An 18,279-nucleotide genomic window follows, 5' to 3' on the forward strand; every position below is an offset into this window, starting at 1 on the left:
TTTCTAGCTCTTCTACTTCTAAGTGGTTCTTTTGTTTGGTTCCTATTGTTACCAACCAGTTTTTGTGTTTTTCGACTACTCTTCTGCCTTTTCCTCATTGTATCGTTTGTTTATCGTTGCCAAACCTATTTTTGATTTTTGTATTTAGACTACTCGTTTTACCTATACCCATACCTGTTTGGATTTCCTATTGCATGACCTGTATATGTTGTTTTTGATTCCTGCCATTTCTGTCTCTGACCACCCCTGTATGTTTTAATAAAAAAATCTGCGAGTGTCTGTCCTTGGTTTGGTCCGTGTGACAATTCTACAAGGCCTAATTTGATCTAAACAAGATAAAAAATAAATGTTAAACCAGAACAGCCAAAACACTGCAGTTGAGGTTGAATATTTTTAACACATTAGCAACAGTGTTGATGTCAGGGTACAGGTGTGCTGCTGCTGCTGAGCAGAAGCTTTTGGAAATTTTTTTTTTTTGTTTTGTTTTTTTTTTGGATAGTGACAGATTGTGAGTTGTGTGCTCTGGTGCTCTGGAGTGTTGGACTTTAGCTCTAGTGCAAATATTTTCCAGGTTTGTGTTGGGTCACGTCCAGCACTGTTGTCAGTTTCTCTCAGCGATTGTTGCTAAATGTGGTGCTAGAATTGAATCCCTGCTCTCTAAAAACATATTTGACTTTTTCACTGTTTAGGGCCTAAAACCAAAATGTGCAAATGACTGTTCAAAGATTTCTGGAGAAATGTGCAAAATAAGAATAGTTTTTTTAAATATATGATGAGATTTATCTTTTATATATGATTTAGTGATGTCTTACACACTATTATGACAAAAGGTATTGGGACTAAAAATAATTTTACCTACAAACTAGTCCAACAAAAGTAATCTTTAAATAAGATGCATTTATAAGAATTTGTTAAGAGTAAGCCGTCTCCTGTATAGTACTGGATGTACAATATATTGTGTTTAAGTTAAACATTTAACAGCAATACATTTTGCCCCACTCTTCTTGTAAATACGTCTTAGAGGTCTCCTTCCGGTATTCCATTGTATATGATGCTGCATATGAAACTGTTCCTTAACCTCCCTTGTCTGCAGTAGCTGGTAAAAGAAAATCCTCAGAAATACGAGTTGATCAGTGAGACGTTAGGGTGTCTACGTCAACCAGTGAGTTGATGGCCCCACCCACCTTGGCCGACACTGTCAGCTAAAATGCTTAGCTACAGCTTCTGTTTACACCAACTAGTTAATGTGAGCTATCTTGTGTTAGTAACTATAGGTGTAAATCGGATCTCCGGTGGATTCTGATTTGTTTGCATGTATAAATATTCATGAGCAAGAGCCCGAGTCCTGTCTTTTTTCAGAGACCTCTAATTGAGTGAAATAAAGCAGGGCTACACAAAAACGTCTCACACGGCTTTCGTTCATTCTAGAGACCACAACTAGACATTTTAAAATGAATTGAGAAAAAAAACGATGGAATGAGACAAGGTGTGCAACAGTACAGGATCACAATTGTCACATTATTGTCACAATATTTCAAAATTCTCTACTCATTCTCTATTGGGGACAGAACAGGACTGCAGGAAGAAGGGCCAGTGCACTACCCATAAACTCTTTCTTTTCGCAGCCATGCCTTTGTTATGTGTGCAGCATGTGGTTTAGCATTGTCTTGATGAAAAATGAAAGAATTATGTGGTCTTGAAGGTAGCAAATGTTGCTGTAAGATCTCTAAAATGTGCTTTTCTGCAATAATGCAGCATCACAGAAGTGTACGAACACACCCCCATACCATGACTGAACATGGCTTTTGGACTTGTTGCTGATAACAGTCTGGATGGTCCTTTCAATCAGTTTTAACTTTAAAATTTCCTCTGTCCCAACATTGTTTGGAATGTGTAGCAGGTCTAAAACGCATGAACGGATGAATGAAATGAACTTGAGCAGATTAAACATGAAATATCTTAGGTTCATTCCATCTGCAATCAAATAAAAAGGTCAAAGCAATGTAAGAAACACAAAGTATAAACTATAACAGTAGGTATGCCGTGGGTGAGGCTTCTGAACGGTGCAACAGTATCTGTCCTTCAGTAAAAAGATTTAAAGCCTGGCACTCTCTCCACACTCCAGTTCTCTCGGGGTATTCCAACAAATTAAAGATTCTAAATAACTTTCCATTACAGCATCAACAAAAAGTGCACACTTCCAATGACTTCATTCTCTTTCACGGCTGAAGTTTAAAACAATGGATGTTATTTTCCTGCACGACACACGAGGACAATGCGTGTTTACGGAAAAAGAATAGTAACAGAGACACAATCACTTCACAAATCTATATAGATGATAATTGTTTACAGTACAAACATCCACTGGACATAAGCAGCCATTATAAACTGTGAGAGGTCAAGAATTAGGAGGAGGGTGAAGGGGTGAATATAATAATCCCTGTTATTCCACCGTTTGAATCGACTTCGCAACGGGATTGGAAAATTTATTTTTTTTTCATATAGAGATTACATTACATTACAATACATTACATTACATTTGGCAGACGCTTTGGTCCAAAGCGACTTACAATAGTGAAGCACAAAAGTAATAGAAGTTAAAGGTAAAAAACAACTTTAGACAGGGCAAGGAGGTCAAAGGGAGATAATGGGATAGAGAAGTAGATAAAGGGAAGAAGGAAACGAGGTTAGAAGTAGTTTGTAGTTAGTTACAGGTGTTAAGCGAGTAAGTGCTCTTTGAAGAGCTCTGTCTTCAGGAGTTTATTAAAGATAGTGAGAGATTCTCCTAATCTGGTAGTGGAAGTAATCTGTAGTTAGTTAGAGGTGTTAAGAGAGTAGGCGCTCTTTGAAGAGCTCTGTCTTCAGGAGTTTCTTAAAGATAGTGAGAGATTCTTCTGATCTGGTGGTAGAAGGTAGTTAGTTAGAGGTGTTAGGAGAGTAAGTGCTCTTTGAAGAGCTCAGTCTTCAGGAGTTTATTAAAGATAGCGAGAGATTCTCCTAATCTGGTAGTGGAAGTAATTTGTAGTTAGTTAGAGGTGTTAAAAGAGTAGGCGCTCTTTGAAGAGCTCTGTCTTCAGGAGTTTATTAAAGATAGTGAGAGATTCTTCTGATCTGGTAGTAGAAGGTAGTTAGTTAGAGGTGTTAGGAGAGTAAGTGCTCTTTGAAGAGCTCTGTCTTCAGGAGTTTATTAAAGATAGTGAGAGATTCTCCTGATCTGGTAGTTGAAGGTAGTTAGTTGGAGGTGTTAAGAGAGTAAGTGCTCTTTGAAGAGCTCTGTCTTCAGGAGTTTATTAAAGATAGTGAGAGATTCTCCTAATCTGGTAGTAGAAGGTAGTTAGTTAGAGGTATTAGGAGAGTAAGTGCTCTTTGAAGAGCTCTGTCTTCAGGAGTTTATTAAAGATAGTGAGAGATTCTCCTAATCTGGTAGTGGAAGTAATCTGTAGTTAGTTAGAGGTGTTAAGAGAGTAGGCGCTCTTTGAAGAGCTCTGTCTTCAGGAGTTTCTTAAAGATAGTGAGAGATTCTTCTGATCTGGTAGTAGAAGGTAGTTAGTTAGAGGTGTTAGGAGAGTAAGTGCTCTTTGAAGAGCTCAGTCTTCAGGAGTTTATTAAAGATAGCGAGAGATTCTCCTAATCTGGTAGTGGAAGTAATTTGTAGTTAGTTAGAGGTGTTAGGAGAGTAAGTGCTCTTTGAAGAGCTCTATCTTCAGGAGTTTAATAAAGATAGCGAGAGATTCTCCTGATCTGGTAGTAGAAGGTAGTTAGTTAGAGGTGTTAGGAGAGTAAGTGCTCTTTGAAGAGCTCTGTCTTCAGGAGTTTATTAAAGATAGTGAGAGATTCTCCTGATCTGGTAGTAGAAGGTAGTTAGTTAGAGGTGTTAGGAGAGTAGGCGCTCTTTGAAGAGCTCTGTCTTCAGGAGTTTATTAAAGATAGCGAGAGATTCTCCTAATCTGGTAGTGGAAGTAATTTGTAGTTAGTTAGAGGTGTTAGGAGAGTAAGTGCTCTTTGAAGAGCTCTATCTTCAGGAGTTTAATAAAGATAGCGAGAGATTCTCCTGATCTGGTAGTAGAAGGTAGTTAGTTAGAGGTGTTAGGAGAGTAAGTGCTCTTTGAAGAGCTCTGTCTTCAGGAGTTTATTAAAGATAGTGAGAGATTCTCCTGATCTGGTAGTAGAAGGTAGTTAGTTAGAGGTGTTAGGAGAGTAGGCGCTCTTTGAAGAGCTCTGTCTTCAGGAGTTTATTAAAGATAGCGAGAGATTCTCCTGATCTGGTATTAGAAGGTAGTTAGTTAGAGGTGTTAGGAGAGTAAGTGCTCTTTGAAGAGCTCAGTCTTCAGGAGTTTATTAAAGATAGCGAGAGATTCTCCTAATCTGGTAGTGGAAGTAGTTTGTTAGAGGTGTTAAGAGAGTAAGTGCTCTTTGAAGAGCTCTGTCATCAGGAGTTTATTAAAGATAGTGAGAGATTCTCCTGATCTGGTAGTTGAAGGTAGTTAGTTAGAGGTGTTAGGAGAGTAAGTGCTCTTTGAAGAGCTCTTTCTTCAGGAGATCCTTAAAGATAGCGAGAGATTCTCCTAATCTGGTAGTGGAAGTAATTTGTAGTTAGTTAGAGGTGTTAAAAGAGTAGGCGCTCTTTGAAGAGCTCTGTCTTCAGGAGTTTATTAAAGATAGTGAGAGATTCTTCTGATCTGGTAGTAGAAGGTAGTTAGTTAGAGGTGTTAGGAGAGTAAGTGCTCTTTGAAGAGCTCTGTCTTCAGGAGTTTATTAAAGATAGTGAGAGATTCTCCTGATCTGGTAGTTGAAGGTAGTTAGTTGGAGGTGTTAAGAGAGTAAGTGCTCTTTGAAGAGCTCAGTCTTCAGGAGTTTATTAAAGATAGCGAGAGATTCTCCTGATCTGGTAGTAGAAGGTAGTTAGTTAGAGGTGTTAGGAGAGTAAGAGCTCTTTGAAGAGCTCTGTCTTCAGGAGTTTATTAAAGATAGCGAGAGATTCTCCTGATCTGGTAGTAGAAGGTAGTTAGTTAGAGGTGTTAGGAGAGTAAGAGCTCTTTGAAGAGCTCTGTCTTCAGGAGTTTATTAAAGATAGTGAGAGATTCTCCTAATCTGGTAGTAGAAGGTAGTTAGTTAGAGGTATTAGGAGAGTAAGTGCTCTTTGAAGAGCTCTGTCTTCAGGAGTTTATTAAAGATAGCGAGAGATTCTCCTAATCTGGTAGTGGAAGTAATTTGTAGTTAGTTAGAGGTGTTAAGAGAGTAGGCGCTCTTTGAAGAGCTCTGTCTTCAGGAGTTTATTAAAGATAGTGAGAGATTCTTCTGATCTGGTAGTAGAAGGTAGTTAGTTAGAGGTGTTAGGAGAGTAAGTGCTCTTTGAAGAGCTCAGTCTTCAGGAGTTTATTAAAGATAGTGAGAGATTCTCCTGATCTGGTAGTGGAAGGTAGTTTGTTCCACCATTGGGGAGCTCTGTATGAGAACAGTCTGGATTGCTTTGTGTGAATGTTTGGCAAAGCGAGGCGACGTTCACTGGAGAAATGAAGCCAAAAACTGTTGCCATGTTGTCGATCAGATCTACTCACCTGTTAGACCAAGACCGAGCCTGACCATCTCAGACCACCTTCATTGAGGTTACTTATATACACACATTGCATTTATAATGAATTGCTTGATGATCCCTACAGCTCAAGCCTGGTACTGCATGGTGCAAACAAATTAATGTTTGGTTATGCACTACAGAGAGTCCCATTCTATGTACTTCTAGTTCTGGTTCTCTAGAAGAGACTGCATTTGAGTGGTGTATGTCCTGGTGAGAGGCTGTGGACTGCTACACATGCCTCTACTATGTACTCAAAGACATTTCAGCCAGTGGAAATACTTTTAGAAAGGGGCACCACTGCAGTCGTGGTGTGAACGAGAAACCTGGACAGACTGCTACAGACTGAAACCATTTTATCTTCAGTGACAAATCCAGTTCCAGTGAGTGTACACTAGTGCACCTCAGAAAAATAGAATATCATTGAAAAGTTACTTTATTTCAGTAATTCAGTTCAAAATGTGAAACTCATATATTATATAGATGTTTTACACACAGAGTAATCTATTTTAAGTGTTATTTTCTTTCATTGTTGATGATTATGGCTTACAGTCATTGAAAACCCAAAAATCAGTGTCTCAGAAAATTAGACAAAACCAATTGATACTTTTGGCAGTGTGGGCAGTGTGCCAAGTCCTGCTGGAAAATGAAATCCCCATCTCTATACAAGTTGTCAGCAGAGGGAAGAAGCATGAAGTGCTGTAAGACTTTGGACTTGATGAAACACAGTGGATCAACACCAGCAGATGACATGTCTCTCCAAACCATTACTTGGAATTGGATTGTAGAAACTTGCACACTAAACCTCGAGCAGCTTGGACTGAGTGTCTCTCGAATCTTCCTCCAGACTCTGGTTCCTTGATTTTCAAATGAAATGTAAAATTTACTGATGATCAGTGATGGTTTGGAGAGTCATGTCTGTCACCTGCTGGTGTTGATCCACTGTGTTTTATTATCAAATCCAAAGTCTTACAGCACTTAATGCTTCCCTCTGCTGACAACTTTTATGGGGATGGGGATTTCATTTTCCAGCAGGACTCACACTGCCAAAAGTACCAATCGCTCTTATATAATATTCAAATTTTCTGAGTCACTGATTTTTTGGGTTTTCATTGGCTTTAAGCCATAATCACCAACAATAAAAGAAATATATGGTTAAATTAGATCACTCTATGTGTTTAATACATCTATATATCATATGGGTTTCACATTCTGAACTGAATTACTGAAATAAAGTAACTCTTCCAATGATATTCTATTTTTTCGTGATGCACTCAATGATTAGTTGTCTTGTGTTTCGTGGCGACAGTTTAAGGCTGGCGGATTTCAACAGCGCACACTTCCCGAGAATCCACAGTGTAAATATACATTCCTGAGCGCTGATGTAAGCAGTGCAGAACACTGGAGTGTTGAGATGGACTGGGGTTCTGAAGGCGTAGGCTCATTGTGCTGTCGGTGGATCGTCCTTATGCTGTGACGCTGGTGGGAAAAGCCTGGTCTTGCTGGGTGTAAGGACATCGTGAACTCTGCTGATGTGCTGTTGAAGGGCTTGAGCGGTGATGTGAGCAGTGCTGGTACAGTATACTGACCCAGCTGAGGGAACTGTGTGTTCCTGTTAGAAGGTAATTAAGGCTTTTACAGATTGCATCACACGGTTGAAATGTAAGTAAATATGTCAGGTGGACAACACGGACGCAATGTACTCCAGCAGGTGTATCATTCATTTTAGCAATAATACACTCATTCACTAAAACATAACACAGCAAGAAGTTCAAAACTGGAATGTATTTGTGTAAATATAATGATCTAAAGAGTGATTACAAAATTAGAGTAAAACGTTTACCCACAGATGTTGCTACAGCTGGGTCTGTAGATCCTGCTCTACACGTATAGGTTACTAAAGCTGAAGCTGCATCCCAGCTGATCGCATAAATGCTGGATTAGTGATAAATCTGGAAATCGTGCAGAACAAGGATGTATTGAAATCTACTGAAGACATTTCTGGGAATAACACTGAGCTGTTAATGTCCCTCGTATCACTACTAGGAGTAACTGAATCTCGTACGCTATGCCCCCCCATATCATCACACCATCTCTACATCAAAGGCTAGATTGAAGTGCTCACACTAAAGAGGCCTTCATACTCTGTAGTCACGCCTGTAGTAAGATTTCAAACTAAACATTGATTCTTAGCTTAAAGCCGACACATAAAGCCATGTCTAGCAGTCAATGATCTCTCACCAAGAGGTGCACTACCCAAAAGTATCCTAAAGCCCTATTCGAATGGGATTAGTTTCTCAAAGGGACGTCTGTGAAAAATATTTCACACTTTTACTCAGTGATAAAACTCCTGCAGCCAGACAGCAATTGAGAAAAAAAAAAACAAACAAAACAAAAAAAAAAAAAACAGGAGAATCAGGGAGGTTTTTTTTTGCCTTTTTTTTCCTCAGTCACGTGACATCATGTTCAGTAGCTCCTCCATTTCCACTTGTTGTTGTGTTTACGTGGATCTCCATGGAAATGCACGCCCAAAGTGTAATTACGATGTGTAGCAGAAGACAAATAGCTATTTTAATAAATGCGAGGAGATGAAACTCGTGAGTCCACATGGGAATAAAATCACCGCAGGAAAACACTAGGTAATTCAGCACCTTTTTTATAAAGCACGGGAAAATCACTTTTAAGATCCAGTGTGCAGAATTAAAAACACAGCTAACAGCAGTTCATCATTGAGACCCCCCTTTTAAATTTTGGGTTCTCGTTTAATTGGTACGTATGAATTCAGGAAACAGTTTACACATTACCTTTTTAAAACAACATGCGGTGATGATCATGAGAACACATGTAGAAGAGCCTATATATGCTATAAACGAACAAAAACACGGCTTTTAAAGAAAGAAAAAGGTGTCTATGTAGGCCGTACACTTCAAATTATTCACAGTGACTGGTGTTTCTTTATGCATTTATACAAATATTCTCAAAAATGCAAGGACGACTTTGTTCTGACACAGAACAAACACCAAAACCTTTAGGAATCAGTAACAACCCTGTAAGGAATTTTCCTATTACTGGAATTCTTAATTTATTTGCTTATCATTCACAATTCAATTTATTAAAAAAAACAAAAAACAAAAGAAAAACAACAAAAAATGAACAGAATAGATTATTCTTTGCTGTAGATGATGTACCACAAGCCAGTTTAACACTGGTTACGAAAGTAGTAGTAATATTGTTTAGTTTGCCTTTACATTCCCTCAAAGAATGCAAAGTGGTGCACCCCAAAGCCTAGGCTGCAGCCTTTGTAGGGTGCCTTTCTCAGCTCCTACACTGTAGAAAGATTCTCTGTATATAGCTGAGAAATGCGGCAGAAGATTTGGAGCAATTTCAAAGGACGCAACTGATGCATCTTTCCTGGCCCTTGGGAGCTTGGTTACCCAAAATTCTCTGTGCGATTAGAATGTAAAGAGAAAAAATAAATAAAATCACCACAAACAAAATACCTGGAGCTAAGTTTGTTTTAAAATGTTTAAAAAAGTTTTTTAAAATTAGAATTAATTTCTGTGAAGAAATGAAAAAGCCCGTTCTAACCAATAGGTTACTACTGAGAAGGAGGAGTCTTTATAGAACAGTCCTACTGAGGACCCACCCACCCTTTACTGCAGCCTAGGCTTTGGAATGCAGTTACTGTCACTGAGGTGTTGAAGGAAAAAGGTGTTTTTCATGTATTGAGTACCAAATGATATAAGACTGATACAAAAACCATTTAACTATATTAAATACAATTTTGTATTTAATATAGTGGAGAACATTCCTCTCACTAATGGGTCTAAGAATACGTTCACACTTACCTTGTTTCGACCAAAAAGGACCAAATTCTGTCCCAAACAAAAAAGGTAGATCAACTGAACCACAGTCTGGTTTGTTTGTAGTGTGCAAACACTTTTGTAGATGGTTCAAACTTTTGGACCAATTACAAGAAGCTGAGTCAGGTTATCATCACCAATTAAACAACAGAAGAAGAAAAAGAAGAGGTGTTGTGCCGCAATCTGACTCCCCTTGGTTGTCAGGTACGTCGCAGCATTATGAGTATAACAGATTACGGTGCTGGTGATTCTGTATCTACTGTAACTGTAGATTAACCCTTATTAATAAAAGGAATCTGTGGGGAATCTGTTACACTCATTCTGCTGTGGGACACTGTGGGGAACTCGAAGGGAGGTGTATTCTGGCAGGGAGGCTGAATTTGACACAACACTAAAAAAAGGCAACTCGCCAAACTGAAAACATTCGACAAATCAATCAGTGGGAAGTATAGGGAGACTCCGCCAACCTTGGTGATGGTGACAGGATGTAGTAGAGTTGTTTAGTGCACTCAAGTCACTAAACTGCAGTGTGAACCCAAAACTAACTGCACTAAATGCACAAAATACAATGTAACAAACACATGAAGCTTGGTTTCAGTTTGGACTTTCAGGTGAGAAAAAGGCCATTAAAAGGGATTGTCCTTAGTATAAAGCTGAGTGAGTGTAGCGTCTCCAACTGATATGAAAATTTAAAAAATAAAATAAAAAATCACCCAGAAAACAGTAGCTTTCCGTGAAGTAAACGCCAGCATTCTTCTTAAGGGTAGTTTGTGGTGTTGAGGTGAGGATGAGACTGGGAATATGGGTCTCCCACTAGTCCACCTAGTCCACTGGAGAGGAAAAAAAAAACCCAGAATGAGCCTTTGAGTGATAATTCCTCCTATCTTTCTCCAAAAGTCTAAAAGCAGAAGGGTGAGAAGTCCTGAAGCTGTAGTGATGTCACAACAGTCTTTTCCGACGAAATCGGCAACATTAAAAAACAACAAAAAAAAAAATCGTAAGGCACTGCTTTCTAATTTTAATCTTCTCCAATAGTGCTGCCCAGCGACGGGCAGGCCGGCGGTGAAGCCTGGGGCTGGAGTTTAGACGTACGCTCCCAGCGCGGCGTGGAACTCGGTGAGGCACTGGACCAGCTGCTGGAACTTCGGTCGCTCCTCCGGATCCAACGCCCAGCAACACGCCATCACAGCAAACCTGCAACACCAGAACCAGCCAATAATCAGCTTCAGAATAATCACACACTGTGAGAAAATCCAGCGTAGTCTGTCAGGATAATTAGCCTATTGATTTAACTTATAATGTAGGGACGTAAATAGCAGATACTGTCAATTACTTGATAGTACATCAAGTGTACATCTTGGTTCCTTCCAAGGTTTCTTCCTCCTCCAGCTCTAAGGGAGTTTTTTCTCTTGCCTCTGTTGCTCTTTGTGTTGTATGTTTAATGTTTTGTCTGATTCTCTGTCCTGCTACCAAATTTTTGTAAAGCTGCTTTGTGACATCAGCAGTTAATAATACAAAAAAAGCTTTTTATTCGTTTTTTAAAGTCTAAGGAACATTAGCGTGATTACACTAGAATTTCTTACATAACTTACAGTTGTTGTAATAGTGGTAACATTTAATTATACTTCATGTAGGTTCAGATTAGATCAAGACCAATAGAGCGTATTCTAGTAGTGAGCTTCATGAAATGGAGAGTTTCCATGGCCAAGCAGTTCCATACAAGTTTAACATTACCAAACACAATGCAGAGGAGTGAATACTTTGGGTAATATAGTGTACGAACATTAAGTCCATAATAAAATATAGATTTTATTACTGTTTATTTTATTTATTTATGATATTGAATCATAATCAAATTTAAATTCTAAAATCTTAAAAGTTCACTATTCTGTTCAATGTCTCTGTTATTTGGAATCCTTACCTTACTTATGTGCTTTAAATGTTTTCAATGGCACCTCTTGTTTTACACTTTTTCATCTTTTTGTATTTCTTATTGGTTATATTATACTCAAATCTCATGTCCATTTTTTTTATCTACATAATTATTGTGTTTGTTTCTGGTGTATTATAAATGATTCTGTTTTTCTCTAATGCTTGTTAAGTACTTTTAGAAAAGCGCTTTTAGAAAAAGCTCTATATAATTATATAATACTTACTATTATAAAAATAAAAAAATCTAAAAGAACATATCATCCAAACATATAAAAATATCCCAAGTGTCCTTCGTAAAGACAGGTACTATATTTGATACTTTTTCCTTTCCTTTTGTTACTTTTAATGGACACAGTTGGACCTAAAGGAACATGCAGTACCTTTGAGGGTATATCTGCACTCTTCGTACATTTTGCACATTTTACTGAATATGCGCAACTGTACCATATCTATTTCCTGACAGAATCAAATAATTATTGTTGTATTGTTACTGAAACAATATATCATCCACCTAAAAAAGTTATCGTGACAGGCCTAATCTCTAATCACTCCACCTGCTGAACAGCTTTTCATGCGCCCAGCCCTCGCACCTTCCCACGCATATCGACGGATATCACACGAAAAGGTAAAGTCATCAGCTATTCTTTGTGAGGGGAAGCAGCGAAAGCACGATCCGACACTGATTAGCTCTTCCTGCCCCGCGCTCGGCCGTGCTCCAGCGCCCGTGCACTCAGTGCCATGTTTGGGTGGTGGGCAGGCGGGCAGGGCAGGGGGTTCTGCGCTGTGTGATTGCTGGCGTGCTCTCGGGGGCAGTTGCAGGATGCCGATAAGAGGCCGTGTGTAGCGGAGCTGATATCTGGTGGTCTTTTGACTTGGGTTCAGCTGAACGTTCTGTATTGGGAAGTGTGTTGAGTGCTGGCGTGGTGGGAGGCACAGCACTGTGCTCAATTAGCTTTCCCCAGATCCCAATCAGAGTGTCAGCTGCCAACCTTCTTACAATCATTTCAGGACACATTTGTGTCCTAAATAATCATGGGTATCTATGTGTATCCATCTTTACAACTCCACTCATCAATGAAAAAATTCTTTTTTAATCCCATAGATGGTAAATCTGCAATTTACAAACAATATATAAAATCTACAAAAGATAAAAATACTAAAAGTAACCAGTGATATTGCACATATAGGTGCATCTAAAAATATCACAAAAAAAAATTACTTAATTTCAGTAATTTAGTTCAAAATGTTAAACTTATATTATATTTACTAGGCAAAGTGATCTATTTTAAGTGTTAATTTCATTTATTGTTAATGATTATGGCTTACAGCTAATGCAAACCCAAAAATCAGTATCTCAAAAAATTTAAAATATTATATAAGACCAATTGCTACTGTTGGCAGTGTGCCAAGTCCTGCTGAAAAATGAAATCTGCATCTCCATAAAAGTTGTCAGCAGAGGGAAGCATGAAGTGCTGTAAGATTTTTGTGGGAAAACAAAACTGCACTGACTTTAGACTTGATAATAAAACACAGTGGATCAACACCAGCAGATGACATGTCTCTCCAAACCATCACTGACCATCAGTAAATTTTACATTTCATTTTAAAAAAATCAAGAGAGCAGAGTCTGGAGGAAGAGTGGAGAGACACACAGTCCAAACTGCTCGAGGTCTAGTGTGAAGTTTCCACCAATCAGTGATGGTTTGGAGAGACATGTCATCTGCTGGTGTTGGTCCACTGTGTTTTATTATCAAGTCTAAAGTGATATTTTTTTGGGATGTGCCTGTAGATTGACTGTAATTAAATAACAAATAAATAGTAAATAAGTGGCAATGTTTCTTATAGTGATATAAACAAATTATGCTATATATTAAGATATTGCACATAGTAGAGCACTAGAGTGGTAATAGGTAAAACAGTTTTATTTAATTTAGTTAAAAAATTCCTCTAAGAAATACTGGACACTTTGTAGTTCTATAATTACAGACTGTAGTTCTGTATCTGTTTCTCTGTATACATTATTATTATCCTTATTTCACCCTGTTCTTCAAAAACCTATTTAAAAGCTATTTAACTGTGTTTAACACTGAATCTGTTGCTGCAGAGTTTGTGTTGATCATCCTCTAGTCCTTTATCAGTGTTTACAGGATGCTGCCCATTAGACTATTCTGTTGGTGGACTATTCTCAGTACAGCAGTGACACTGAGGTGTTTAAAAACTTATACCAACACAACACGCACTAACACCTCACACACCACCACCATTATAATCAGTGCTAATCACTGCAGTGCTGAGAATAAATAACCCACCACCCAAATAATAATAACAGCTGCTCTGTGGAGGTTCTCTCTCCTGTGGGGTTCTGAGTATTGAAGAACAGGGTGAAATGAGGAGAATAATAAAGTATACAGAGAAACAGATACAAAACTACAGTCTGTTATTGTTAGATAGAAACTATACAGTGGGAGATGATAAGATGGATACTGGGTGTAGAAACAAGGCGGTCATAATGTTATGCTTGATCTGTGTTTTGTATGTTAACAGTAAATAAGACAGATACTTACAGTTCATCCGGACAGTTTATTGGCTGTGCTATTCTGTAGCCGTCCTTCAGATAGGCCGCCATCTCAAACGGGTCAATGTCCACATACGGGGTCTGTCCCAACGTCATCAGCTCCCACAGAGTCACGCCAAACGCCCACTGCAGAGAGAGGGAACATCAACATCACCATCAGCACCAGACATCGGCACAAGACATTGGAACACAGCGACTCGAGAGCCCAAAAGAGTCACACAAACACAATATTTACAGACAGGTGAAAAAAGGGATGTTATCATAAGAATTTTCAGGACAGATTACATTCCGAACTTCCTTTTCACAACTCATCAGATACACAGCGCAGCCGTGATAAGAAGGAATCACCACATTCCTAAATCAGCACAACTGCAGCAACATTTCACCTATTCATACTGGAATGCGGGCTGTATATCGAGCACAAACGTCACGTCCGGAAGAAATTAAGGCACAAATAAGACACAAATTATTTCTTTTATCCATTTTCCCCCTTTTTGGCTCTGTATGTAAGCAAACACTCCAAAACACATTACTATCAGGAGTCTGTACTGGCCGATTCAATGGAGCACAACATATCGCGATACCATAAGCAAAGCAATACATTGCAATTGTTTAAATTATAGTATGGAATTTTTTTTTTTTAATAAAAATTTTATTAAAGAAATGTTTTTTTTTTTTTAATCAAATCAACAGCGTATTGTGGGCAAGTTCTAAACACAATTAGTGCTTTGTTGGTAAGTCTGCTGGAATGCTACAAATGAAATGAAAATAAGCAGCAACATGAATGAAAGTCTATGAATGAAAGTCTTATTGTTTATCTTATCGTTTTGTTCTGGCTTTAACTTCAGTTTCACGGGCCCTAAGACAGAACTCAACCACAATGCTAAACCAAACAACAGCAGAATTAAGCTAATTTATGATTAATAAACCTGTGACTGAAAGGGTAAATTCTGCTCCTGTAAAGGAGAAAGGTTCTTTCCAGGCCACCATAGACTTTAAACACCAGCTTGCATTCTGGGAACAAAGCATTCTACAGACACAATGCAAGGAACTCTGGATTTATTCAACAGAGCTCAGGGATGCAAAATCCACCGATTTCTGATTCTATTTTGGCCCAGTTCACAGGGGAGCAGAGGGGGTTCAAAGTGCACATTCTTCATTCTTCCTCACCAGCAGGACCAAACCTGTATCAACAACAGCACTCACAGGAACAGAACCAGCACCTTAGAGAACACTGCTGTGCGTAAGCGCTTCAAAATACAACAAAAATATACTTTTACATAAGAAATGAAAAATAAGGCAGGTGGACAGAATAGCATTTTTTGATTTAAGCACAGATCAGAATTAAATATTTTAAAATCTACAACATTTCTGTTACCAACAAATATTTAATGGCTTGCAAACAATCACTCCGGTATGTTTTCGATGGAGTAGATGGAGACCAATGTTTCAGAGTGAGCTTGTGTCTATGCTACCTTCTGGCTCTCTCTCTTTGGTTGGACTGTTACTGTTATAGTCAGAACTGCTGGAGAATGAACCACACCCAGATAATCTGATCACATTCTCTCATAAAAAAAAAAAAAAAAATTTAAACTAATTGGAAAAAAATGGTAATTGGTACAAATGAAAGACGACACTAGTTCACTGTTGGAGCCTCTAGCCTGCATTAAGATTTACAGGTTCCGTAAGGAACCCAGCAGCATATTTACCCACAGATGTTGCTACAGCTGGGCCTGTAGATCCTGCTCTACACTTGTAGATTACTGAAGCTGTGTCCCAGCTGCTCCCATAAATGCTGGATTGGTGATAAATCTGGAGACCAGGCAGAATGTGGGTGAGCATTATCCTGCTGAAATAATGCTGTCAGTTGAAACCCTGAAGTGTCCCTCGAATCACTACTAGGGGTGACCGACTTTTCTATACACTGCTCCCTAGATCATCACACTAGAAAAGGCAGGATTGAAGAGCGTCCATCGTCAGATCCCATACAGAACCTGGATTTGTTGCTAAGAACTTTACCGAAAATTCCAGCCTGTAGAAATCCAGCAGATTAATTCAGGCTAATCGGTGGCCTAGAGGGTTGGCAATTCGTTAAAACAAGCATCTTTCCCTTACTTTTATCTTCTATATATATTCTGACCAATAGCAGGAAGGACATGGGCAGACGGGGTGGACGTAATGAGTCAGTGTTTTTGTCTGAGAGTGTGCCAGTAGATACACCGCCCCTCCATACACAATGCGTAAAGGTGGGTCGCTTCCCTTATTAATAGGTCTAACGGTAAACCCAGGTGCTCTAACCATCATCAATGACAAGGAATTCCTCTATAGCTGTTCCGCCACGGAACATCTCCGGTTCCTGTCTAATTGTAGCCCGCCGCCTCCATCGCCAGCCTCTATTGTGTCCTAATGACTGGGACACTCCTGACGGACTCTGGTCAGCGTCCAGCACCAGCCGCTATTGTTCTCCCACACCTCCGAGGCTGGAGAGGTCAGGTGGGATGACAGATTCTGGCTGTCGCGTGTGGATGACCAGCGAGTCGGGCGGTGGCGGACGCTTCCTGACTGTCTAGGACACACTTCCCTTGGCATGGCATTTACTGCGAGACGAGCAGGAACAGGGTATGTGTTACAGTCATAACAAACTGCATTGTAGGAGCATATGTACAGCTTCCAGTCAAACGTTTGAACACATCCTCATCAATATTTGTTCTTTATCTGTATTATTTACCACATCGTAGATTAATATAAAAATATATTAATAAAAGATCTAATCTATGATAGAAACACACATGACGTTTAAAGGCAGTAGATGGGAAAAAAAAATCAACTCAGGCTGTTTGGGACGAGTTGGAGCAGAGTGAAGAAAAGCAGTGAACAAGAGCTCAGCACTTCTAGAACTCCTTTAGGACAGTAAGTTGGAGAACCATTCCAGGTTCTACCTCATTAAGCAGACTGAGAGAATAATGCCAAGAGAGGGCAAAGTTGGAATCAAAACAAAATGTTCTTCTTTGAAACATTGTTTTTTTTTGTGTAATACTTTTTTGTTTACTTTATAATTGCATTTACGTTCCTTTATAGTTTTGATGTATTCAATATTAATCTACAATGTAGAAAAAAGAAATAATAAAAAAAACTGAACAAAAAAATGAAGTGGTGTGTCCAAACATTTGACTTGTACTGTATATGCACATTTTTATTGCATCAAATATCAAAAAATTAAACATTTCCAAAATACAGTAATAAAACTGTACTTTTTAACTCTTATTTATTTAATTGGTGACTTTGTGGTTAGAGCACAGAGTTTTCGATGCAAGGATTGTGGGTTTAATATGTGAATTAAAAAAAGTATAATTTGTAGGCATGTACTGAAATTAAAATTCTTAAGTGCAAAATACTGAACGCTTTTTTAATTTATTTTTCCCACTGTGTTTTTCATTTCTTAAAAATAAAGCGCATGTATCTATTTTTGTCTTAGTTTCTAAACAAAAACTGTTACAAAACTACTACTACTACTAAATTTAAAAATAATATTTTAAAACACTGAACTTTTTTTTACATTCAGTCTGGTCGTAATTTCACACAATCAAAAAATGCTATTTTTTGGTAAAAAAAATGTTTGGGTCTAATTATTTTCATTTGTTTTTCCAAACACTGACATTTTTGGCTAAATTATTTCAGTAGCAGAATATTGGGTGCATCCAATATACAATATGTCTAATGCTAATGAATTCAGTTATTTATTAGAATCTCCATTCATGAGACTGATATGCAAATGCACACACACACTGCTCGTCTACTCCAAGTAGAAAAACGTAGGAATGTCTAGTAGAAAGTAATTATTATTTGTTTTTTTGGACAGTAGAGACAGTTACTCCACAAAAAGCAGGATAAGCTCTTTATAATATCCTTGATTTCAGCAGAAGCAATGAATGAGCAGGTGTCCCAAAACTTTACAAACTGTACAAATTCATACACTATTGTCCTCTGTATTCCCTCTCAGAGCAGAACAAGAATGTGTCAAGGAGTGTGATGAAGCACAATACCACTGTAGCTACTGCAAACTTCATCACACACACACACACACACACACACACACACACACACACACACACACACACTATAGACATAAATTAAAATGATCTATTCATCTCTCCACAAGCCCAACTAAAATAAGGATTATGGGAGTTCAGAGGCAGTGTCTGTGCTGTAAATCTGTGGAGCTGGGCCACGTCTCAACCTGTCCCAGTCTTTTGTCTCGCTCCCAGTGGGGCCTCTCTCTGAAAGAGAACAGCTCCTATGACGTCAAAAGCCCACTGTGTAAATCTATCAGTGTAAAC

General features: G+C 38.5%; 1 protein-coding gene across 3 annotated transcripts in view; it reads right to left on the reverse strand.

The window, feature by feature from the left end:
* Window positions 1-8,294: 8,294 nt before the first annotated feature.
* Window positions 8,295-18,279, reverse strand: part of ryk (receptor like tyrosine kinase) — a 100,731-nt gene continuing 90,746 nt past the window's right edge. For all 3 annotated transcript variants that reach the window (XM_015606977.3, XM_015606978.3, XM_015606976.3), the window contains 2 exons: window positions 13,932-14,068; window positions 8,295-10,629 (listed from right to left, as the gene is read on the reverse strand). In XM_015606977.3, coding sequence (XP_015462463.2) covers window positions 10,518-10,629; window positions 13,932-14,068 — 249 coding nt within the window. In that variant the 3' untranslated portion in view covers window positions 8,295-10,517. The remainder of the gene's footprint in view (window positions 10,630-13,931; window positions 14,069-18,279) is intronic.

The sequence above is a fragment of the Astyanax mexicanus genome, chromosome 5, assembly GCF_023375975.1.
Source record: "Astyanax mexicanus isolate ESR-SI-001 chromosome 5, AstMex3_surface, whole genome shotgun sequence".
NCBI classification, from domain to species: Eukaryota; Metazoa; Chordata; class Actinopteri; order Characiformes; family Acestrorhamphidae; genus Astyanax; species Astyanax mexicanus.